Source organism: Erpetoichthys calabaricus, chromosome 17 (assembly GCF_900747795.2).
Source record: "Erpetoichthys calabaricus chromosome 17, fErpCal1.3, whole genome shotgun sequence".
NCBI classification, from domain to species: domain Eukaryota; kingdom Metazoa; phylum Chordata; class Cladistia; order Polypteriformes; family Polypteridae; genus Erpetoichthys; species Erpetoichthys calabaricus.
This window is the reverse complement of record NC_041410.2, coordinates 94,970,586-94,995,902: the sequence shown is the minus strand read 5'-3', so window position 1 is coordinate 94,995,902 and position 25,317 is coordinate 94,970,586. Positions and strand designations below refer to the sequence as shown.

The 25,317-nt window shown below is 43.8% G+C and overlaps 2 protein-coding genes across 2 annotated transcripts in view; one reads left to right on the top strand and one right to left on the bottom strand.

The window, feature by feature from the left end:
- Positions 1-25,317, bottom strand: part of rnf11a (ring finger protein 11a) — a 628,093-nt gene that overhangs the window by 478,580 nt on the left and 124,196 nt on the right. The gene's annotated exons all lie outside the window — the stretch shown is intronic.
- The window catches only part of LOC114668199 (protein Hook homolog 2-like), a 62,164-nt gene that overhangs the window by 29,456 nt on the left and 7,391 nt on the right, over positions 1-25,317 (top strand). The window contains exons 9-17 of the mRNA XM_028823859.2: positions 747-913; positions 2,287-2,427; positions 4,314-4,515; positions 4,736-4,846; positions 10,391-10,478; positions 10,694-10,757; positions 11,059-11,196; positions 13,177-13,264; positions 19,217-19,251. Of these exons, the coding sequence (XP_028679692.1) occupies positions 747-913; positions 2,287-2,427; positions 4,314-4,515; positions 4,736-4,846; positions 10,391-10,478; positions 10,694-10,757; positions 11,059-11,196; positions 13,177-13,264; positions 19,217-19,251 (1,034 nt within the window). The remainder of the gene's footprint in view (positions 1-746; positions 914-2,286; positions 2,428-4,313; positions 4,516-4,735; positions 4,847-10,390; positions 10,479-10,693; positions 10,758-11,058; positions 11,197-13,176; positions 13,265-19,216; positions 19,252-25,317) is intronic.

Genomic DNA, 25,317 nt, shown 5'->3' with positions numbered 1-25,317 from the left:
ACTTGGAGACCCAAACTGCACACAGGACTCCAGATGAGGCCTCACCAGTGTGTTATAAAGCTTGAGCAGAACCTCCTGTGACTTGTACTGCACACGTCAAGGTGCTATATAACCTGACATTCTGTTTGCCTTCTTAATGGCTTCTGAACACTGTCTGGTAGTTGATAGCTTAGAGTCCACTACAACTCCTAAATCCTTCTCATAAAGTGGACTCTCGATTTTCCGACTGTCCGTTTGTATTTTTCAGACCTCACATTTTTATTTCCTAAGTTTCCATCGGTGTCCCCGTGTTCTTGATGGACTCATTTTAAAGTCACCGTCTCGATCCACAGGACTAATTCCCTTCATAATGTTAAACACTTCAGTCAGGTCTCCTCTTCATCTCCTTAAGGCTCAGCTCTTTTAATCTTTCCTCATAACTCATCCCCTGTAGCCCCCGTAATCAGCCTAGTTGCTCTTCTCTGGACCTTTTCTAGTGCTGCTATGTCCTTTTTGTAGCCTGGAGACCAAAACTGCACCCATGACTCCAGATGAGGCCTCACCAGTGTGTTACAAAGCCTGAGCAGAAACTCCTTGGACTTGTACTGCACACATCAAGGCACTATATAACTTGATGTTCTGTTTGCCTTCTTAATGCGGAATATCCACAGTACCGGCCTAGGGAGGTCTCACCAGTCCAGGTGGTGTTCAGTAACTTTTTTCTGTTTTTTGAGCCAAGTCTATCCATTGATATGTCTGTGCCACAGGTCTCAACCATACTGGAGGAAAAGAACGCTTTGTTGTCTGAGCTGGCAGAGCTGCAAAAACACGGAACGCAGCGGTCCGAACCACTCGATGAAACCACCACCATAACCAGTAAGAAGCTGCTTCTGCTACAGAGCCAACTGGAACAGCTGCAGGAGGAAAATTACAGGTCAGATGGTCACCTTGTTTCTGGCATGAGACAGACTGTCACTTGTGGCTGTGATAGCCTCTCTTATGGAGGGAATGGTGTACGTGGAATGTAGAAGATGAGTTACTTTGTAATACTGAAAAAGGTCCCCATTTGGTAGAAGCAGGCAGTGTTGCCGGGGCTCATACCTCAGGTTTCCTTAATCTCCCTGCACTCCTCGTCTGCTGCACATTACTGACCTCAGCGCCAGGCAATTGGTAGAACAAAGTGCAGCTGTGGCTAACAAAACTCACTGTTAACCTTTAATGTGTCACAGCTTTGGCACAGAAGCAGAACAAGAAAGAAAACTAAACCTTCTATTGAGTATTTTGTGATGTGCGTTTTCCTAACAGCGCCCCCTTGAGGTTAGTCCTGACTTTAAGCACTAGTATTGTGTCATATCTGTTCTAATATTTGCTTAAAGGGTCCCACTCATCCATTAGTGTTGGTTTGTCAGATTGTGAAGCAGAATTGCTACTGGTGTTTAGACTTTGGGTCATAACGTGTAACGGGCAACCGGGACACCTTCGTAATGGAAGGACTAGGGGAAGGAGCTTGCACTGGTCAACGGAGGGCAGTCCCCCTGGCTTGCTATGGTGCCACGGAGCAGGGAAGCTCAGCCCTGCTGGGGCCCATAGTCACCGCCAGGGGGCGTATAGAGCACGGCTGAGCCCTCCTCTAGAGGGCTGCTGTCTCCCCCGGAAGGGGACTGTGGAACATCTGGGGTACTTCCGGGTGCTCTATAAAAGGGGACAGCTGCCACAATTTGGGGAGCCAGAGTCAGGAGGAAGAGGACAAAGCCTGAGGAGGAGTGGAGGCGGTGGCACTGTGTTGGTGATTTGGGCCCTGTGTGCTGAACTGACAATAAACCGGGTGCCGTGTGCTTCACCTGTGTTCTGCCTGTCTGTGTCAGGTTGGGGTGGCTGTATGTGCCCAGGGTTCACACATGACATACTCAAACCCACTTAATCCTTTCGAAGCGAAGTTCCGGAGCCCATTCCAGAAGCATTAGGTACAAAGTTGGGAGGCAGTGCTGATTTAGGTTAATAGACAACTGCACATTCCATTACAGTGAATCTAATTACTGAGACACTTCCTTTAGACGTTGCGTACAGACTTTAAAGTTATTAAGAGCTTCTAAATGTATTCATTTTCTCACAAAGGACAGTCCAATTCAGACTCGCAGAGAGGTAGAGGATGATTGGGTGACTAGGAGGACAAGCCAGAAACTCATTATGGTTGTCCGCAACAGACCACCGCATCAATTGGAATATTGCACAAAAAAACAATTGAAGCATCCGCCTAGGGTGTAGCTGCATTGCAGGGTGTTGTATTATTTGATGGTCTTGTTACAGGCTGGACACCTCCAAAGACGACCTACAAATCAGAGCAGAGGAGTTGGAGCGCCAAGTGGCAGAGCTGCAGCATCGTAATGAAGAGCTGACCAGCCTAGCTGAAGAGGCGCAGTCCCTCAAAGATGAAATGGACATCCTCCGGTGAGTAAAAGTCAAGTATTTTATCTTACAAATCATCATTTATTCCACGTAGGCTGACTTAATAATCTATTGTGCTTGTCAGGCAGACTGGAGTGTAAGACACGTAATATCCCTGAAGGGGGTGCCATTGCACTGCCTGGCACACTTTCTCATGCCAAGGCAATGTAGAGTTTCCAGTAAACACAACCCTGTGTTTGAAATGTGGGGCAGACGCACACAGACCTGGAGTGACCACTCAAACTCGTTTGAACCCAGCAGCAGCGCTGACCAGTGTAACACCCTGCCAGTGTAACACCCTGCCACCCACTTTGAACGTTTGGCGTTGGCTTCAGCTTGAATCCATGTTTGGCTTAGCCCGTTAGTGGCTACACAATAAAAATGGACTTATGCCGTTACCTTGTGAAAGCCCCAGTCGTCATTGAGGGGGAATCCTTCCTGGTCTTCGCACCATCGTCATGCTCAGTGGTTTGCATGTCTGTCTTTTCCTAATGAGTAGTCACGCCATGTTTAGACAGTATTTGTACAGTGCATTTCTTAGCGGGTTTAATTGTAAAGTGCTTTACAGAACCATCTGCATCTCCTGTGCATAACCGCAGAAAGAGATGATAAAAACCCCCTGGACGGAGGTTCGAAGACCAACCAGTCTAACTCTGAACAGCAGTTGTTTTTAAGGTGGAACTTTTTCTATATAACAGTTTAAAGTGGCATAAATAAGCATGCCCCGCAGTGGCCTGATGACCATTTTGGGTTTGAATCCCGCAGGTCCCCTGAATTTTGATTAGGCTGTGTAGTCCACCAGGGGGTGTACTGCTCCCCAAACCCCAACACAGACAGGCTGAGACGCAAGTTCATAACCGCACACGTTTATTCTTCAATGGGCAAGCGTCTTTCTCTTGTTCCCCACAGTACACAGCACCAGATACAAGTAAACACAATCTTCATCTGCTTCTGCTGCTCCACCACCTGAGTCTCGCTCTCTGATTGGTGGTGAAGCGGCTCCTTTTATAGCACACCCGGAAGTGCTGGAGGTGTTTCTCGACCTACTTCCGGGTGTGGCAGAAGAGGTTCCTCCAGGGACCCTGCAGCGCACCCCCTGGCGGCACCAACGGAGCCCAGCAGTGCTGTTTCAAACTAAGTCCCGACATCCATGATGCTGTAGCAGCCCAGGGGGGCTGCCCTCTAGTGTCTTGAGGGAGATAATGCCCTGAACACGGTGATCTGGGTAATGCTCTTGGCCATCCATCATAGCTGACTCAGCAGATCCACAGATCAGCTGTTTCTTTGTTTTCAATAAACCGTAACACTTGCACAGTTTGAATTGCTTTGACAGATCATTATATAGTAGAGTCTCGCTTATCCAACATAAACGGGCCAGCAGAACGTCGGATAAGCGACGAAAAAGCCTATTAAACGTCAAACTATGTTATAATTTTACACATTATGAACCTAATAGTCATGTTTTACAACAAAACAACAGAAAAAAATTAGCTGAAAAAATGAACTTAGCAACAAAAAATAGATTACGCTCACGCTCGCAACCTGCAGTTCTTGTTGCTGATTGATGTGTTTTTTTGTTTGTTTTTTTTTTTTTGCGGTGGGACGTCGGATAATACGGAATATCAGATAAGCAAGACTCTACTGTATTGACATCAGTACCATAACGACTGTAATGCTATGTGGGAATAAAGATTTGCGCAGCACTGTATGCGCATTTTTAACATGAGACCATCCTTCATCCATTGAGTGTTTGTCTGATACTTTCAAAATGGCCAAACCCTCCTGGCTTTTACTATAATGTTCTACATAAAGAAACATCTTCAGGTAAAATTAGATAAAGCGCGTTTTGTTGATTTTATAATACTAAGATGTTTCTAATTGCTTTACAGGCACTCGTCCGACAGAGTGAACCGCTTAGAGGCAATGGTGGATACCTATAAGAAGAAGCTGGAAGATCTTGGGGATCTGCGGAGACAGGTTAGGCTCCTGGAGGAGAGGAACACCGTGTACATGCAGCGCACGTGCGAACTGGAAGAAGAGCTGAGGAAAGCCAACAGCGCCCGCAGTCAGCTGGAAATTTATAAGAAACAGGTACTTTCCGGTATGGCGTCTCGTCCCCTTAGCCTCTTGGAAAGCCCCTTTCCACAGCGCAGATAACAGTTGGTTATTCTCTAACATTGGGCGTGTGAATGGCAGCTTCATTTTGCACTTACTGCCGTCCCAGTTCAGATGTAGTCGTGGTGTCCTCATTTCTGCTTTACACCCATTGCATTTGGGGAGGAACTGAACCTTTTTTCTTTTTTAATTTAAGATTCAGGAGCTGCACAGTAAGCACTCTTCAGAAGCAATCAAAGCTGAGAAGTGGCAGTTTGAGTACAAGAACGTCCATCTAAAGTACGAGGCTCTGCTCAAGGAGAAGGAGGTGAGTTCTCGATTCCCTTTCTTTGCCATTTAAAGGAACGGCTTTTACAATTTTATTATTCATTCAGTCTGGTTTTGATTTATTTAGTAATGGCAGGCTTTAAGAATTGAATGGATTTCTTTATAGCTGGATCCATTTGGCAGTGCTATTACCCATGACATTAATTTGGATTAAGTGGGTTTGATCATTTTATATTATTTTATTATTTACTGTTTCTTTCATTTTGGGTGGTTTCCACGCTTCCAGGTATCATGCATACATAATTCAGCCTTTGAGACACTTGAATCAAAACAAAAGCATGAAGGATAAATAAACTGATTTTTAAAAAGAAAGGTCACTTGTAGTGACTTGACAGGGGTGTGAACATTCGGTCAGGGGTGGCCCTCACCTGTCATCATGAAAAGTAAAAAAAACTAATAATCTTATATGTAACTCACTCACTCACGTCCGTCCGAAGCCGAATGCGCAGTCGCCTTCTGCGCAGCTGGCTGAAAAATCTTACAAGACCGACATCGCGGCACGCGGCGCATTTACGGCCGTGAAAATTCAAAGAGAAAGGCGACTTCGTTTAAAGCTGTAGAGGCCTGAAAGGCGATTTCGACTACAGCTTGAGGCCTACTTACGCATTCTGATTCAATTACGCATTCATTCAATACACCCATATCAGGTTTGTGGTGCTTATACTTATTATAATTCCATATTGTACTGGAACATTCATCATTCAATATTATACTATAGGCCTGGAAAATTCATCAACTAACAGTACAAGCCTGTACAGTAATGAGTAAAGCGGACTACAATCATTACAAAACAACTTCTTCGTTACTTATCATTTGTTCTTCATACACTGCTGACACAAACTCGTGCCCGTTTCATCTTACGTTGTCGAAACGGGCTCTTTGTCTAGTGATAACATAAAATAAATGTGTCCACTGGTCTGTGCTATAAATTTGTTTTCTATACGATTCCAATAATTTTGATCATTTTTATAGTCCGAATCACTGAATTGCCGCATTTCCTGTTCAAACACAGGGGAGAAACACGAGGTGCGGCAGCGACAAGCCTCACCTCCCCTCAGACTGCACTCTCCCTCACACGTGGGGTTGATGTCTGCCATTGGTGCCTGCCTGTTGCTGTCCCTCTGTGTGCAGACATGTTTATTATACACCCTGACTTTCCACAGTCTGGCTAATACCTTTAATGAATGTGTGTGACATATTTAGTCTTGCTGATTGGACATTAAACCGCAGTGAGAAGGCACAAGGGTGAGGCAAACAGTACCGTGACACCCTGAAGGGGGCGCATGTGAGCTGAACAGGTGCTCATTGCTGCTGTTCTTCTACGCAGCGGTGCAAATAAGTTAGCGATATCAGAAAGTCAAGGGCACTGCAGCGGTCCGTTTATTTTTTGTTCCGACTGACTGCCAAAATAAAAGATAGTGATTTGTAAAACTAAAGGAAAATAAGGAGGATTTTTACTTGAAAGTGACGGAGATTTTCGTGGAGAAGGATAGGTGCATGGACTTCATTTACAAATAAAGGTAAGACCAGAAACGGGTTTTTTTATTTTTTATAAAAAAAATGGGATCAGACTAAGAAAAAAAACAATCCAATATGTAAAAACTAAATTTTGACCTTTTGATAGATAGATAGATAGATAGATAGATACTTTATTAATCCCGATGGGAAATTCACATTCTTCAGCAGCAGCATACTGATACAATAAATAATATTAAATTAAAGAATGATAATAATACAGGTGAAAAAAACAGACAATAACTATGTATAATGTTAAATATTAACGTTTACCCCCCCTGGTGGAATTAAAGAGTCGCATAGTTTGGGGGAGGAACGATCTCCTCAATCTGTCTGTGGAGCAGGACAGTGACAGCAGTCTGTCGCTGAAGCTGCTCTTCTGTCTGGAGATAACATTATTTAGTGGATGCAGTGGATTCTCCATAATTGATAGGAGCCTGCTGAGCGCCCTTCGCTCTGCCACAGATGTTAAACTGTCCAGCTCCATGCCAACAATAGAGCCTGCCTTCCTCACCAGTTTGTCCAGGCGTGAGGCGTCTTTCCTCTTAATGCTGCCTCCCCAGCACACCACTGCGTAGAAGAGGGCGCTCGCCACAACTGTTTGATAGAACATCTGCAGCATCTTATTGCAGATGTTGAAGGAAGCCAGCCTTCTAAGGAAGTATAACCGGCTTTGTCCTTTCTTGCACAGCGCATCAGTATTGGCAGTCCAGTCTAATTTATCATCCAGCTGCACTCCCAGATATTTATAGGTCTGCACCATCTGCACACAGTCACAGTACTTGTTAAACAGTCGGTATTAAAAACGATTAAAGCATCAAAATTAAAAGCTTTTGAAAACAACTAAATATTTCAATAAAAGTCAAATTTGAAATCCACCACTCAATACTTTCATTTGTATTAAATGAGTAGGAATTGTGGACTTGCAACAGCAAATTTAGAACACATGGAGGGTGCCGAGCAAATGCGCTCTCTCCGCAATAAATGTAACGTTATTTCTTAGCCAAATATGCGCCTTACCTGTATGTGTAGAGTACTGATGAGATATGAAACACAACCAGTAGTCAATATGCAGGCTGCCAATTGAGTAGTGAATAAGCTAATCTTTGGGGTTCATATATTTGTAAATCTGACCGTGAAGGAGTCCGTGCCTCACCAGCCTTGAACCTCACTGCACGTCACTGGTTACTGCTGCTATTAACAATTTGGAAAAAGTGGACTAAATGATGAGATTCCAAGGAGTGCAAAGATCCTCCCTATTGTGTGCCTTCCAAAATGAGAAAAGTGATGGGTACTGTCCGTGACTTTCTCCACACTTGCTGCTGCTGTCTTCTGCTTTTTGCTAGAAGACCCCTATGCCCTTCTTATGCTACCAGTAGATGATAATTTGGCTTTGAAAGTGGGTATAAAAAAGGGATCAGTTCTCCGAAGTAAAAGTCCCAGAACTCTCGATGTCCATATTGGTTTCACTTATGCTCACTAGTGTATTTTAGCAGATTTGTTGAGCACAAGATGTTGGTCCTAGTGCTTGTGCACTGTCGATGACTAATTACACATCAGACAAACTCTGCTTCTTCGTCAGTCCATATCTGGGTAACGCTGTCCATGTGTATTGGACTGGCACCGGGACTGTTCTTGCCCTAGTCCCATGGATGCTTTAATAGCTTATTGAAAAGAGTGTGCAGAAATAAGTAACTTCAGAATATGGTGGGTTGGTTAGATGCTTCTAAAATGTACCCAAGACCCACTTGGTGCATGTTGGTCTCCAGGTGGAAAGCCTTGACATGCAGATGTATTTTTCTTTGAGTTCAATTTTGAAGCACCTCGGTGGTAATGCTGTTTGAGGTTATCGTTTAGGACACGGGTGTCGAACTCCAGTCCTGGAGGACTACCGTGGCTGCAGGTTTTCATTCTAACCATCTTCTTAATTAGTGACCAGTTTTTGCTCCTAATTAACTTTTTTTTTCCTTAATTAGCTGCCAAACAATAATGAGACACAAAACAAGCCACCACATGACCAGCTCACCTGTGCCCATCACACAATATCTGAAAGTAAAGAAAGGTGAAGGTCTCAGTAAAGTTGATCCCTCAGGTTCACCAAAACATCTTGACGGTGTTCTTAGAAAAAACAGAAAATCAACAGTTTTGGAAATGTCTGCTGTGGCAGAATGAGAGCAGCAACACGCCATGGAATTAAGTAACGGGTTTAATTAACAGCAAGAATCAGCTTCTCATTAAGTAAGTGATTGGAGTGAAATTGGTTGGAGTTTGGAGCCCCAGTTTAGCTGGTCATCTGTTGGCTTGTTTCATATCTCATTTTTGTTTGAAGCCAAAGAATCAATTCAGAGCACTGAATCCTTAAAAACAGGGCTATTAAAATGAAGGGAAAAAGGAGTTACGGTAATTAGCAGTGAAAACTGGTCGCTGATTAGGAAAAGGGTTAGAATGAAAACCTGCAGCCACTGCGGCCCTCCAGGCCCGGAGTTCAACACCCCCACATCATGCACCCTTCTAAAAGCATGATTTTATCTTACTTTTGTAATCTGCTCCGTTCTGCTTAATTTAGTGTAGCATCACAGCAGGCCTGATCTGTGAGTACAGTACACCCCCAAAATTCGCAGGGGTTACATTCCTAGAGCACCCGCGAATTGTCAAAAAGCACGACTTTTGGGTGTGGTTAAAAAATGCCTTTTAAATGCCTATTTTTATAGGTTAAACCCTAAATACAGTATGCTCCCAAAGCACTTTGATTTTGTTGCAAACTCCGCTTAATACATTACCTAAAAAATTACCTTAATACATTACCTAGAATGTAAAGGTAAACCCGTATACTGTGCAGTACGGTACTGCTATGTCTGCCGCGGTGCTAGAATGTAAAATACCGATGTTACCGCTATACATACTGTAATTCATGCAAGTGCGTTTTCTTTGGTAGGTGCTGTTGTTTTCTTTGTTATAAGTAGAGTAAATACATAATATTTTCATTTAATTAAAATACAGTAAAATGTATGGGTACTCACCAATGATGAATAATATTGATGATGATGATGAGGATTTAAAACTCCGAGGGTGGCGCCTCTTCTTCAGGCGCTTCAGGAAGAGTCATATCTTTGGATGGGTCTTCTTCTGGTGGGGTTTCGTGTTTGCTTTTCTTTATAGGTTTCAGGAACATTGTAATGGGAAGTTGCTACATTGTCTCCTGTAGCGAACTGTGGGTACAATTTCTGTGCTTTTTCACGGATGATGTTACCGTCCAAGGGGATGTTCTTCTTCGTGCAGTCGGTGATCCACAATGCCAAGGCAGATTCCATCCTGACGATATTTGTATTCCTTATGGTCGTTACCTTTTTGGCATTATCACAGAAACGTACAGAGACAGTACTCCAGATCGCTGCTTCGTTCTTGTTTATGTAGCGCGCGGTGCTTTCATTAATCCATGCTGCAGTAGCGCGCCACTATAACTTTTTAGTTCCCGGAGCAAATCCAGTAGTTCCACCTTCTCCTGGAGTGTTTTAAACTTCTTCTAGTGCTTCGGCTCAGTGCAAGAAGCCTTAGAAGGTTCAGGGCGTTTTGCCGACATCTTGTGTGTTTAAGAATAACAAAAAGGAAAGCACGAGGACACTCAGCTGGAGACTCGTCACAGGGCAGCAGTCAACCAGCAGCAAGGAGAAATGAATAATGCTTTCGGATTGGCAACTTTCACCATCCCAAACCGCATTTCCCTCAATGGTTGCTTCCTGTTCTCGGCGGAAGACCAATCAGATCCACTGCTGGGAGTTGCAGTTTCAAATTCTATTGGCTACTTTTACCATCCTAAGCCGCAGTTCTCTCTACAGCACAGTATTGCCACGAAAAAAGCCACAAAAAATTGCAGAGGATATTTGTGCTTTCCGCTAACAATTAAGTTAGGTTCTAAGGAAAAATCAGTGAATGACCAAGTCTGTGAACCCTGAACCGTGACTTTGCGGGGGTCTACTGTATTTACTAAGCTGATTTTTCGTTGTTTCAGCGACTTATGGTGGACCGGGACGCCTTGCGAGAAAGGATTGATGACATGTGCTTTGTGCAGTTCCAGCCACAGTATCTTCGTCAGGGAGGTAAGCCAGCGCAGAGCCTTGCAGGGAACATTTCACACAAGGCCTGGCTTACCATACAAATGTTTTACATAAAGAACTTTTGGGTGTTGCCTGTAGGTGGTCTCACCAAATGGTTTGCTCTTAGAACTTATCTGTATTGTTTGACTGTGACAGTCTTCCTAGCGTGTCATGCACTGATCAACTGGATGACTGTCTTATGTTTATTATTTTTATAGAAGATTCTTTGTGTGATGAGGGTGTGCAGAATCTTACAGCTGAGATCATGCCTGCTGAGCTCAAGTAAGACATTCATCATATATAATCATACACTTAAAATGAAAGGGCCCAGCTATACTTAGTGAGGTATCTTAACTCCTGCTAATTAGTGTTCAAAGTTTTAAATTCATTCATTCAAATAATCTGTGCGCACGGGTGATGTTATATATTAGAAATGATTTTCTCACGTGTTTTCACCTCTGTAGTCTCTAAGCTGACATGTTCAAGTATTTTACTTCCTTATAATAAATCCTATTCATTTTTTCCTCATCTTTTTCATTTTGTAACGTTACATATTTTCTCTCTTCCATTATCTTCCAATTAGAGAAACTATTGTGCGACTCCAGCAGGAAAACAAAACGCTCTGTACAGAGGAAGAAGCCTCCCGTCAGAAGCTAAGTGAAGTACAGAGCCAGCTGGAGGAGTCTCGGCGTAGCCAGAACAGACTGGAGACGGAGAACAGGTAACCCGGCAGATGAATGATTACACTGTTGAAATGCTTCAGAGCTAGTTTCATCTTGTCACTTGTGTCATGAAGAATGAAAAGACTGTCCGCACCACCAGCTTTATGTCCCAGCTTGTGGAAATGCACAACCATACATTTACTAACGTGATAAATCCTACCTCAAGGATACAGCATCTCTGTTCACCAATGTCACACTCCAAACAGTCAATCCAATGAAAGGATCTGGTGAGAGAATACTACCAAGGCACTGATAATTCATAATGGCTCAAAGAGACAGTAGGTAGGACAAGCAGGAAACATTAATAACCTCTTGAAACTCCACCAAAAAGCTTGTAACTGCACTTGATGTGGTCAGGCGAGGGTGGAAGTGAACTTGACATGCACAGAGCGGAGTAGCACACGTACACCATGTCACAAAAACTGGTGAACCCAGAAGTGGTGGTCTAATAAGCTTGATAACAGATGTCTAAGGAGGGGGAGAAATGATCCTAAACTCGGAGCACAGGATTGATTTTATTAGTCTAGAACAGGACTTACACAAATTGCTTGTAGGTATCACTTAAAACTTCCATTGTTGGTGACTCGAGCTCTCCTTTCTTCTTTTGGCTGCTCCCGTTAGGGGTCACCACAGTGGATCATCTTCTTCCATATCCTCCTGTCCATCTTGTTCTGTCACACTCGCCACCTGCATGTCCTCTCCCACCACATCCATAAACCTTCTCTTAGGCCTTCCCCTTCTCCTCTTGCCTGGCAGCTCTATCCTTAGCACCCTTCTCACAATATACCCAGCATCTCTCCTCTGCACATGTCCAACCCAACACAATCTCGCCTCTTTGATTTTGTCTCCAAACCGTCCAACTTGAGCTGACCCTCTAATGTCCTCATTTCTAATCCTGTCCATCCTCATCACACCCAATGCAAACCTTAACATCTTTAACTCTGGCACCTCCAGCTCTGTCTCCAGTACCACCGTCTCCCGCCCATATACCATAGCTGGTCTAACTACCATCCTGTAGACCTTCCCTGTCACTCTTGCTGATATCCGTCTGTCACAAATCACTACTGACACGCTTCTCCACCCTGCCACCACTCTCTGTCACCTCTCTTCCACAGGATCAAAAATCCAGAAATTCACAAGAAAAGCAGAAGGCACAGAAAAAGACAAGAACTCAGCTGCTCCAGAGCGCCTTCACAATGAACCAACTGTCAGGATATCCAGATGACCCTCCAGATTTATGGGGGGGTGGGGGGTTCTTGCAGTGATTGGCGTTTGGTCCCGCTCCATGGTGGGGCAACCTGCAAAACACGCGTAGAATAGCTGAGGGCATTAAAATATAAAACAAATCTAATTAACCCATACAAAAGAATCAAAAATGAACAATGATAGAAAAACAACATGAAGTTGAACACCAGCCAGGAGAGGCCAAGACCCCCCATCAGACACATGGAATAACCAAGCAGAGTGGTGGACAGCAGGACTTTATGGATCTTCAAATCCCAAAGTCATTTTGCAGACCCGAGCTGAAGAGGACGGACAGGCTTGTTGGATTGAATGGCCTGCTCTCATCACATCTGTTCTAATACAGCGTAAAAACAATGATTCAGGCATCTGCAACAACTTCAAAAAAATTAAGTCATTGTTTTATTTTAGTCCCACATCTTATCCATTAGCCGCCTGTTTCTTCTCACAACCTGAAAATTACGTCTCATGCTGCCAGAAGCAAAGTCTGGCCCAATGTAGTAGTCACTGGCCTACAGACGTCTAGATAAAGCCAAGGAGAACGTCCTCATCCTGGCCGACTACTAACTGTCATGCTTTTAATTTTCAGCATGGACTTCATCAGTATTCTATCAGCACTTACACTGTTGGATGTTAAGTAAATGTAATGTTAGCCCAAATGTCACCAGTATGGCTTTCTCAAGTAATGACTTTTGTAATAATTGTATTCTCATAAACTTTTGTTTTTTTTGCCTCAGGCTGAACCAGCAGCAAATTACTGCACTCCGGAGCCAAGTGGAGGAACTTCAGAAAGCACTGCAGGAGCAAGACAGCAAGGCGGAGGATGTAAGACGTCTAATGCTTTCAATGATTGAAATAAATTGGTTAATTTTTGTTGTTTATCTAGAAATCAAAAGCTAATTGCCAACAAGCTAGGTGAGCTCTTAGAAGCTGTTTTGATCCACCTCCACGCTTCAGTTGTTCCTTCTTCGACTGCTGTCCTCACTGGGTGACCCTAAGGAGGACCACTTGTCAAAATGGCTGGATGGCTCGGGAAAGTACTGGAATCGTCCAAAAATTCGATTTTGAGATTTTGCTTAATCTCGATGGTTTAGATCTCCCGGAGTCCAAATTGGAATTATGTATATGTGTTTGTGTGGACACAATAACTTGAGTACGAGTCCACTTAGGTCAACCAAATTTTGCATACAAGTATTAGGTACAAAATGTAGATTTTCTATCAGCGTTTTGAGCTATTTCCGCTAAACGGAAGTGGTACTTTTTTTATTCATGCAGCTGCAGAATACTTTTATAATAATTTGTTGTGACTCCAGACATGCTAAAGGTTTGGGGCAGCCACCCGTATTTTTATGTTCCTGGCTGAAAAATGAAAGAATTGTAAGACCAGAGTAGTTTACAAGACTTGAGTCCAAAACAGAACTGCCATCTGGAGGAGGGGGGTGAGGCTTTATAGGGAGTCTTGTGGAAGTGATGTTGACCTCGGGGCTGGGACAGCAAGTGACGTGTCCTGAGTTGAGGCACCAGAACTTGGCGGGATTTCTCGGGAAAGGTCTGCAGGGAACTTAGAAAGAGAGTCGGTGCACCCCGTCACCCCCGGTCGGGTGAGTCATTACCATTCTCTAAGCCCTTTAGCTGCCTCCTACTCGCACGTGTGTGACATTGTTCAATATATTGTTAATTTGATTTGATTTGTTGTTGATGGTTCTTTAATGTACAGTACTGTGCAAAAGTTTTAGGCAGGTGTGAAAAAATGCTATAAACAAAGAATGCTTTCAGAAATATAAATAATAATTGTTTATTGTTATCAATGTACAAAATGCAAAGTGAGCGAACAAAAGAAAAATCTAAATCAAATCAATATTTGGTGTTCCTACCTTTTGCCTTCAAACCAGCATCAATTCTTATAGGTCCACTTGCACAAAGTCAGGGATTTTGTAGGATTCTAGTCAGGTGTTTGATCAACCAATTCTACCAAACAGGTGCTAATGATCATCAATGTCACACGTAGGTTGAAACACAGTCATTAACTGAAACAGAAACAGCTTCAAACTGGGTGAGGAACAGCCAAACTCTGCTACCAAGGTGAGGTTGTGGAAGACAGTTTCATGTCATGGCAAGATTGAGCACAGCAACAACACACAAGGTAGTTCTGCTGCATCAGCAAGGTCTCTCCCAGACGAAGATTTCAAAGCAGACTGGGGTTTCAAGATCTGCTGTTCAAGCTCTTTTGAAGAAGCACAAAGAAACGGGCAACGTTGAGGATTGTAGACGCAGTGGTCGGCCAAGGAAACTTAGTGCAGCAGATGAAAGACACATCAAGCTTATTACCCTTCGAAATCGGAAGATGTCCAGCAGTACCATCAACTCAGAACTGGCAGAAACCAGTGGGACCCAGGTACACCCATCTACTGTCCGGAGAAGTCTGGCCAGAAGTGGTCTTCATGGAAGAGTTGCAGCCAAAGAGCCATACCTCCGACATGGAAACAAGGCCAAGCGACTCAAGTATGCACGAAAACATAGGAACTGGGGTGCAGAAAAATGGCAGCAAGTGCTCTTGACTGAGGAGTCAAAATTTGAAATATTTGGTTGTAGCAGAAGGCAGTTTGTTTGTCGAAGGGCTGGAGAGCGGTACAATAATGAGTGTCTGCAGGTAACAGTGAAGCATGGTGGAGGTTCCTTGAATGTTTGGGGCTTCATTTCTGCAAATGGAGTTGGAGATTTGGTCAGGATTAATGGTGTTCTCAATGCTGAGAAATACAGGCAGATACTTATCCATCATGCAATACCATCAGGGAGGCGTATGATTGGCCCCAAATTTATTCTGCAGCAGGACAACAACCCCAAACATACAGCCAAAGTCATTAAGAACTATCTTCAGCGTAAAGAAGAACAAGAAGTCCTGGAAGTGATGGTATGGCCCCCACAGGGCCCTGATCTCAACATCATCGAGTGTGTCTGGGATTACATGAAGAGACAGAAGGATGTGAGGAAGCCTACATCCACAGAAGATCTGGGGTTAGTTCTCCAAGATGTTTGGAACAACCTACCAACCGAGTTCCTTCAAAAACTGTGTGCAAGTGTACCTAGAAGAATTGATGCTGTTTTGAAGGCAAAGGGTGGTCACACCAAATATTGATTTGATTTAGATTTCTCTTTTGTTCATTCACTGCATTTTGTTGATTGATGAAAATAAATGATTAACACTTCCATTTCTGAAAGCATTCTTTGTTTACAGCATTGTTTCACACCTGCCTGAAACTTCTGCACAGTACTGTACATAATGTAAAAATAAAATCCTTGTCTTACGGTTTACTTCTCAAATATCCATTCCTATATCTGAGTGTACGAGAACGTTTCAGGGATTTTTTTTTTTTAATCTTCTTTTTGCTTTATCCCGTATTGCCTCTCAATTTCAATCGTCACTTTAGGTAAAGCAGTGACCACCTCTCAGTCACATAATTTACTTGTGTTTTAAAAAATGGGCTCCGACACGTGCTTGTGCATTGGTGGGTGGCTGAAGAGAAGTACTCGTGACTTTACTACAAGTGAGATTGTGACTCTGTAGGCATCACATTACATCTGCTCCAGTGTGGGCGCCCCAACTTATCTGTCAAAAATCCCAAGTTGTCCAGTTATTATTATTTTTTTTTAAACAATGCTAATGTCTTCTTACAGTAAATTATGTAGACACTGTGCAGGGGGACAATTTTTGCATGCAGTGCTTTGCTTGAATCGCTCATCACGTCATTTCTATCTATAACAGACAGAATGTAATCAATCAGCTGGCCTTTGACGTGAAAGGTGACTTGAAGTGAAACTCAAACTGCAAATGAGGAGGCTGACACCTCCAGCTAAGAGAGAACTTCTGTAAGACGTACCACAGCGGTCTGTTATGAAATATTAGACTTTACTAGTGTGGAAGCTGGCCCGGACACACAGAGGCAGACACCGAAGGTTCCAAAACACACACACATTTATTGTACATACTATATACAGTGACGCACACAACCCAGTACTCCCTGTACTATTCTCCCACAAAGTTCTGGCCTCTTCTCTATGCTTCTACTCTTTTGGTCCGCCTCCACTCCTCTCCTCTGAGCTCCGTCCTCCTTCCACCCGACTTCAGATTGGAGTCGGGCGGACCCTTTTATTTCCACCCAAATGTGCTCCAGGTGCCTGATGATGCTCTTCCGGTAGCACCTCGCCGGTGTGGCGGAAGTGCTGCCCTTGCACCCGGAAGCACTCCAGGTGTCGCTGGAAGGATCTTCCCCCACCTTCCCAGGTGTGGCGGAGTGCAGAGATCCCGGGCTTTAAGAGACTTAGGGCACCCCCTGGCAGTAGCCACAGGCCCCCATGGGTTTGTGCCTCCTTGATCCATCCCCGTGGTCCCCTGCTTATCCAGGGCGGTTGCCCCCTCGCTGCCCGGGGGACATACTGACTGCCTCGCTGTCCTTCCAGATATCCCGGCTGGGTCTGGCCCCCAGCCTCCTGTGACACTAGTTAACGGTTTACAGTACTCTTTTAATTATCTTTTCATCCTTTCATTATTGGCTTGACATACATAATGTCTGCTCCACTGGTGCACTAGTAATGTAGCCTGTGTGCCCTGTGTGGCTCTGCCAGCCATCCTCCTATTTATATGGAGGTGTTGTACGAGGGGCAGTCAAAAAAGTTTCCAGAATGTGATATAGTGGGAGAGTGAGAGATCAGATTACACACACATTGTTGTGGTGGGGAGCGCAGCAAGTCTGTAGACCAGTTACAACAGGTCTGGATTGGTTTCGGCGTGTAGAATTGTTTTAATTACTGTTTGAGTTAGACGTGGGCATAGTCATTGGGGGAAATCTGCTAGCATACGAGTCCCCAGTTTGCACGTGAACTTGATGTTAGCATGTTGTTCGAACTGTGACATCGCACCGAATGACTGACTATGCACACTCAAACGGTAAATTAAAATAAAACTACACGTCAAAACCAATCTACAGACGTACTGCACTCTCCTCCACAACAATGTGTGCGCAATCTGATCTCTCACTCTCCCGCTATATCACAATTCTGGGAGCTTCTTGACCGCCCCTCATATGTGTACGTATTGTTAACATAAATGACACACTGTAAGTGTGAGATTTGTAAGTTCTGTCTTACAGCAGAGAAATCAAAGTCTTGGAGAGGTGGGACCTCGCTTCTGGATTTGGGTGTTTCCAGCTGTCCTGATTGGCTCCAGGGACAGTGGGACGGTTGGCGTTTTGATGAGCACAGCACCTTCTGTCACACCATAATGCCAGTTTTGGAAGGTCAGCTGAGGGAGGCCGGAGACGCGTGTAGTGGAGCTTCGACCATAAAAGCAGGGCCTCAAGACCAAGTCAACTTTCCGAAAGTTCACACCAGAGGAGCTGGCTTTTGGTGGCCAATCTCTCATAGTGAGCCTGTTTTTAGATGGCTTTTCTTATTATTCTGAACCTGAATCCTTCCAGAGCTGGACTGTATACCCACTAATAAAAAAACATTTGTGCGATCTGCCACCACCCGATCAAAGCATCATGCTGTCCCTATATTGGTGGATTAAAGGCCAGAAGTCCACATGACCGTCATCATCAAGTTCTTCCATGTGAACTCTGAATACCATGAGGACTGATCGAGGTCACTGATGTTAGGTAGAATGCCTAGATGGGGGCTGGGTGGTCTCGTGGCCTCGGAACCCCTGCAGATTTTTTTTTTTTTTGTTTTTTTGTTTTTTCTGGCCATCGGACCTTACTTTTATTCTATGTTAATTAGTATTGCCTAATTTTATTTCTTATATATTTTGTCTTTTTTCTCTTTCTTCATCCTGTAAAGCACTTTGAGGAACGTCATTTGTATGAAAATGTGCTATAGAGATAAATGTTGTTGGGATTCGATGTTCATGAGACGCGTTAGTTATACCAACAAGATAAGTTGTCACACGTTCCGCCATTGTCCCATCCAAGCACACACACACCATCACTTTTTTCCCCAAACCTTGTCGTCTTCACTCAGTTTCCACACCACTCCCATACTGCACTGGGGGAAAATCCGGTCACCTTAACTATAGATGGCAGTTTAGATAGATAGATAGCAAAACTCTTCCAGAGCCTTCCGACAAGCTCCGCCCCCTGAGCCTGACATGCTGTCCTATCAAAGTAGTTTGTTGTTGTGGTCTCTGCGTGGATTGGGACAAACTGAAGTGGCGGTGAATCAAGTTTATCAGCTTAAAGGCTTCTGTTAATAATCTTTTTGAAGTGAATTATGGTGCCTTTCTTGACTGAGCTTTTTCCTGATGAGTGTTGTGTGAAATTTTTTTTTTTTTTTTTTTTTTTTTTTATTCTATTTTTTGCTCCCCTGCTTTGAAATTTTAGAATGCTGTCGTGGACATTAGCTCCAATGGGCCGACTAATATGTTTTTGCGATTTTGCATATCATCTCTTATTAGCAATTCATTATTTTTTGCATGAGCCGATCAAGTGATGAACAGGAGATGTCGATCATTCAGACTCTGTGCTGATTTAAAGTGATGAATTTGAATGTGTGTTTCTGTTTTTTCCTCATTGAAACCATAACCTTGTTGTCTTCTTCCCCTGTCTCTTAACTTGCTTGATCGCTTGCCATTGAATCCAGCAGGCCATTGTGAGTATGGCTTCTCCAATATCTGCATGCTTTTTTTTGATTGCCTCCGTTAGTTATTTATTTTAACTTTACCGTCTCATTCTCGCCTAAGCAGTTCTAGTCCAGTGGCTTACTTGCTTTGTTTTTCTTTTTCAGTCTTTGCTGTTGAAGAGGAAACTAGATGAGCATTTGTAAGTTGACAATCCTTCTCCCCACATGCTAACTCTTTCTTAGTTTAGAATTGATTTGGCCATCCCTGACTATTGGTGAGTGAGCTTGTCTGCTGCTGGTCATTGCCAATGATTTCTCTTCCTGCCTCCATGCTTCATCAGAGGTCCCTTTTTCCCCCGTTTTTGTGCTTTATGTTTTTGCCATTTAAATTGTTTCAAAAGCACTCTTTTTGGTTAAATGATCCTGTTTAGGAAACACAACAAGTTTGTCTAGTGATGAACCATTCATTCACTACCATTCACAAGGAAAGCACTCCATTCTCTGTAAAATGGGTTGAAACTTTAATCAGATGTGAGCTGCCATGCTAGAATGAGTGGACTCCTACACGCTGAAAGGCAGATTTCCTGGACTTGACCGCTGGCTCATCCTTGATGTAGCAGGACCTTGGTCTTCACTTTCAATGTAGCTCTTTATTAGATTACAGGTGCTGGTCATAAAATTAGAATATCATGACAAAGTTGATTTATTTCAGTAATTCCATTCAAAAAGTGAAACTTGTATATTAGATTCATTCATTACACATGGACTGATGTATTTCAAATGTTTATTTCTTTTAATGTTGATGATTATAACTGACAACTAATGAAAGTCCCAAATTCAGTATCTCGGAAAATTAGAATATTGTGAAAAGGTTCAATATTGAAGACACCTGGTGCCACACTCTAATCAGCTAATTAACTCAAAAGCCTATAAATGGTCTCTCAGTCGAGTTCTGTAGGCTACACAATCATGGGGAAGACTGCTGACTTGACAGTTGTCCAAAAGACAACCATTGACACCTTGCACAAGGAGGGCAAGACACAAAAGGTCATTGCTAAAGAGGCTGGCTGTTCACAGAGCTCTGTGTCCAAGCACATTAATAGAGAGGTGAAGGGAAGGACAAGATGTGGTAGAAAAAAGTGTACAAGCAATAGGGATAACCGCACCCTGGAGAGAGGATTGTGAAACAAAACCCATTGAAAAATGTGGGGGAGATTCACAAAGAGTGGACTGCAGCTGGAGTCAGTGCTTCAAGAACCACCAGGCACAGACGTATGCAAGACATGGGTTTCAGCTGTCGCATTCCTTGTGTCAAGCCACTCTTGAACAAGAGACAGCGTCAGAAGCGTCTCACCTTTGGCCTGCTGCTGAGTGGTCCAAAGTTATGTTCTCTGATGAAAGTAAATTTTGCATTTCCTTTGGAAATCAAGGTCCCAGAGTCTGGAGGAAGAGAGGAGAGGCACAGAATCCACATTGCGTGAGGTCCAGTGTAAAGTTTCCACATTCAGTGATGGTTTGGAGTGCCATGTCATCTGCTGGTGTTGGTCCATTGTGTTTTCTGAGGTCCAAGGTCAACGCAGCCGTCTACCAGGAAGTTTTAGAGCACTTCATGCTTCCTGCTGCTGACGAACTTTATGGAGATGCAGATTTCATTTTCCAACAGGACCTGGCACCTGCACACAGTGCCAAAGCTACCAGTACCTGGTTTAAGGACCATGGTATCCCTGTTCTTGATTCGCCAGCAAACTCGCCTGACTTTAACCCCATAGAAAATCTATGGGGTATTGTGAAGAGGAAGATGCAATACGCCAGACCCAACAATTCAGAAGAGCTGAAGGCCACTATCAGAGCAACATGGGCTCTCATAACACCTGAGCAGTGCCACAGACTGATCGACTCCATGCCACGCCACATTGCTGCAGTAATCCAGGCCAAAGGAGCCCCAACTAAATATTGAATGCTGTACATGCTCATACTTTTCATGTTCATACCTTTCAGTTGGCCAACATTTCTAAAAATCCTTTTTTTTGCATTGGTCTTAATTCATATTCTAATTCTCCGAGATACTGAATTTGGGACTTTCATTAGTTGTCAGTTATAATCATCAACATTAAAAGAAATAAACATTTGAAATACATCAGTCTGTGTGTAATGAATGAATCTAATATACAAGTTTCACTTTTTGAATGGAATTACTGAAATAAATCAACTTTGTCATGATATTCTAATTTTATGACCAGCACCTGTATACTTTATTTGTCCCTGGGGTGACTTGGAGAACAGCAGCGATGCCGTAGGACCAGCGGCTCTGTCATATCAATCTCAGCATTGACTCTTATCCCATCAGAACAATCAATGTGCAGATTAGATGGTCCCAGTCTAATGAAATAATAACTATGGTTGATGGTTTTTACTCACTAGCTGGCCCAGCTCCTGATAAATAGCAGACCATCTGTGTGGTGCTTAGATTTAAGGGCAGCAGCGTCCTCAAATTGACGTCTGTTCAACAGAGTGCAGCTGCAGGCCCTTTGTCACTTGCAGCACTTTCGCTCACGAGCACTGTACTCAACATCCCTGGTCCAAGGTGTTTGTCACGTCTAGTTAACTCTTTCAGGGCAAATCTTGGAAAGTGAGAGGATGCCTGAGGAGTAGAGAAGAAGTGTACTGGTGCTGATATTTAAGAATAAGGGGGATGTGCAGGACTGTAATAACTACAGGGAGATAAAATTGATGAGCCACAGGATGAAGTTATGGGAAAGAGTAGTGGAAGCTCAGTTAAGAAGGGAGGCGATGGTTAGTGAGCAGCAGTTTGGTTTCATGCCAAGAAAGAGCACCACAGATGTGATGTTTGCTCTGAGGGTGTTGATGGAGAAGTACAGAAAAGGCCAGAAGGAGTTGCATTGTCTTTGTGGACCTGGAGAAAGCAAATGATAGGGTGACTGAGAGGAGCTGTGGTATTGAATGAGGAAGTCAGGATTGGCAGAGAAGTATGTAAGAGTTGTTCAGGATATGTATGAGGGAAGTGTGACTGTGGTGAGGTCTGTGGTAGGAGTGACGGAGGTGGGATTACATCAGGGATCGGCTCTGAGCCCTTTCTTATTTGCAATGGTGATAGACAGGTTGACAGATGAGATTAGACAGGAGTCCCCATGGACTATGATGTTTGCTGATGACATTGTGATCTGTAGTGAAAGTAGGGAGCAAGTTGAGGAGACCCTGGAGAGGTGGAGATAAGAGAGGAGAGGAATGAAGGTCAGTAGGAACAAGAAAGAATACATGTGTGTGAATGAGAGGGAGATCAGTGGAATGGTGAGGATGAGGGAGTAGAGTTGGCGAAGGTGGATGAGTTTAAATACTTGAGATCAACAGTACAGAGTAATGGGATTGTGGAAGAGAGGTGAAGAAGAGAGTGTATGGAGGGTGGAGAAGAGTGTCAGGAGTGATTTGTGACAGATGGGTATCAGCGAGAGTGAAAAGGAAGGTCTACAGGACGGTAGTGAGAGCAGCTATGGTATATGGGTTAGAGACAGTGGCAGAGTTAAAGATGCTAAGATTTGCATTGGGTATGACGAGGATGGACAGGATTAGAAATTGGAGACAAAGTCCAAGAGGTGTGATTGTGTTGGTTTGGACATGTGCAGAGGAGAGATGCTGGCTATAACGGGAGAAGGGTGCTAAGGATAGAGCTGCCAGGTAAGAGGAGAAGAGGAAGGCCTAAGAGAAGGTTTATGGATGTGGTGAGAGAGGACATGCAGGTGATGGGTGTGACAGAGCAAGATGGTGAGGACAGGAAAATATGGAACAAGGTGATCCGCTGTGGCGACCCCTAACGGGAGTAACTGAAAGAAGAAGAAGTTAACTCTTTCAGTGCGGATGTCGATAATCAGCTGTAAACATTGACGAAACTTGCTGGTACATTATAGGTAGACCCTCTTTGCTAGGAGGACTTAGAGACTCGTTGACATGACATTGAATCCCTGCGTGTGCGTGAGTAGTGTAGAGAAAACAACGTCTGGAATAGTGTCGACACTGGACGAGAGAGTAAAGCGAATGCGCAAAGGAAATACTCTGTGTGCATTATTTTTTTGTTTTTTGCATATTATTGCTAAATCGGACTCTGACTTCTCAAACTCCAATTTTGTTGCATGTGATCTAAAAATTGAAAACAATAGACAGGTAGTTGTTTTTTTTTCTCCCCCCAGAAAGGGCCTTTCAGTTTGAGTGATAAGACAATAAGTACAGTGGGTATAGAAAAGAATCCCCCGCCTTTGAAATATTCCCTTTTTATTTTTTGCTTTGCAGCCTTAAATGAAAACACACACAAACTAATATTTCTTTGCAGCCTGACTTACTCAATGCAACCTCTAACATCCAAGTGAAAGATATCACAGCTACAGTTCAGAAAAATTATAAAAAATCAAAAACAAGACTTACTGAGATTAATAAAGGATCACCCCCCCAATGTCAATGTCATTTTGTTGACTCGCCTTGTGCTTTAATGACAGTCTTGAGTCTGTTGGGGTTCTTCTCTATCAGCTTTGCACATCTAGATATTTGCCCCCCACTCTTATTTACAGTTAAACTGTTCAAGTTCAGTCACATTGGATGGTGACTATTGGTGGTCTGCTATCTTCAAATCTTTCCACAGATTTAGCTCTGAGCTCTGACTGACCACACCAGGACATTCACTTTTTTCTCCTTCAGCCGCTGTGTGGTCAATTTTGCTGTGTGCTTTGTGTCGTTGTCGTGTTGAAAGGTGAACATTCTGCCCATCTTCAACTTTCTGGCAGAGGGTAGCAGGTTTTCCTCAAGAATTTGATGGTATTTTGCCCATCCATTTTTTCCTTCTACCCTAACGAGAGCCCCAGGCCCCCCACAATAGGATGCTGCCCCCTCCATGCTTTACTGTAGGTATGGTGTGTTGGGGATGGTGAGCTGCATTGGTGTTGAGGCCACACAGTTTGATTTTGGCCTACTCTGACCATAAGACCTTTTTCCACGTGGCATCAGAATCTTCAAGGTGCATTCTGGCAAAGCTCAAACGAGCCTCAATGTGGCCTTTCTGGAGAAGTGCAACCCTCCCGAACAAGCCACAATGGTGGAGCGCGTGTGAAAGTGTTGTCACATGGTCACATGACCACTCTTTGCCATGAAATCCTGTAACTTCTTCAAAGTAGCCATTGGCCTCTTGGTGGCCTCTCTTACCAGTTTCCTCCTTGCTCTTCCATCCAGTTTGGAGGATCCAGGGAGGGTCCTAGTAGTACCAAACACTCACCACTTCTTTATGATGGACTTTACTGAGCTCCTTGGGATTGATAAAGCCTTTGAGATGTTTGTGTCTCCATCTCCTGCCTTATGTCTGTCCGCAACTCTATCCCTGAGATCTTTTGAAAGTGACTTGCCACCCACAGTCAGTTGTGTGCTGTCAGTTGCTCTACCAAGGAAGGGAATGAATGCTCCAGGAACAGCTTCACTAATCACACTCATTACAATCGAGCACAGCCAGTAACCAGGGTCTGCAATGGAAATGGTGGGCACTTACACCTGATTGAGTTTAGGAGTGGGGGGTCCTTTATTAAACTCATGATTTCTTGTTTTTGATTTTTTTAAATTCTTCTGAACTGTAGCTGTGATATCTTTCACTTGGATGTTAGAGATTGCATTGAGTAAGTAAAGCTGGAAAAATATCAGTTTGTGTGTTTTCATTTAAGGCTGTAAAGCAAAAAAATTGGAATATTTCAAAGGGGGGGATTCTTTTCTGGGCGGCACGGTGGCGCAGTGGGTAGCTCTGCTGCCTCGCAGTTGGGAGACCTGGGGACCTGGGTTCGCTTCCTGGGTCCTCCCTGCGTGGAGTTTGCATGTTCTCCCTGTGTCTGCGTGGGTTTCCTCCGGGCGCTCCGGTTTCCTCCCACAGTCCAAAGACATGCAGGTTAGGTGGATTGGCGATTCTAAATTGGCCCTAGTGTGTGCTTGGTGTGTGGGTGTGTTTGTGTGTGTGTCCTGCGGTGGGTTGGCACCCTGCCCAGGATTGGTTCCTGCCTTGTGCCCTGTGTTGGCTGGGATTGGCTCCAGCAGACCCCCGTGACCCGCAGGAAGGTTTCTGATTTGACACTCCCAAAGTCATTTATTAGTACGGTTTGTTTTCTGCCCTTTCGTACGTTTTAATTAACTGTGTTCTTAATAAGCACTAAGAGTAGGAAGTGATAAACTAAATCTCGTGAACAAAATAGGACAACGTTTCTATTTCTAGTAACCCAAATATGGTG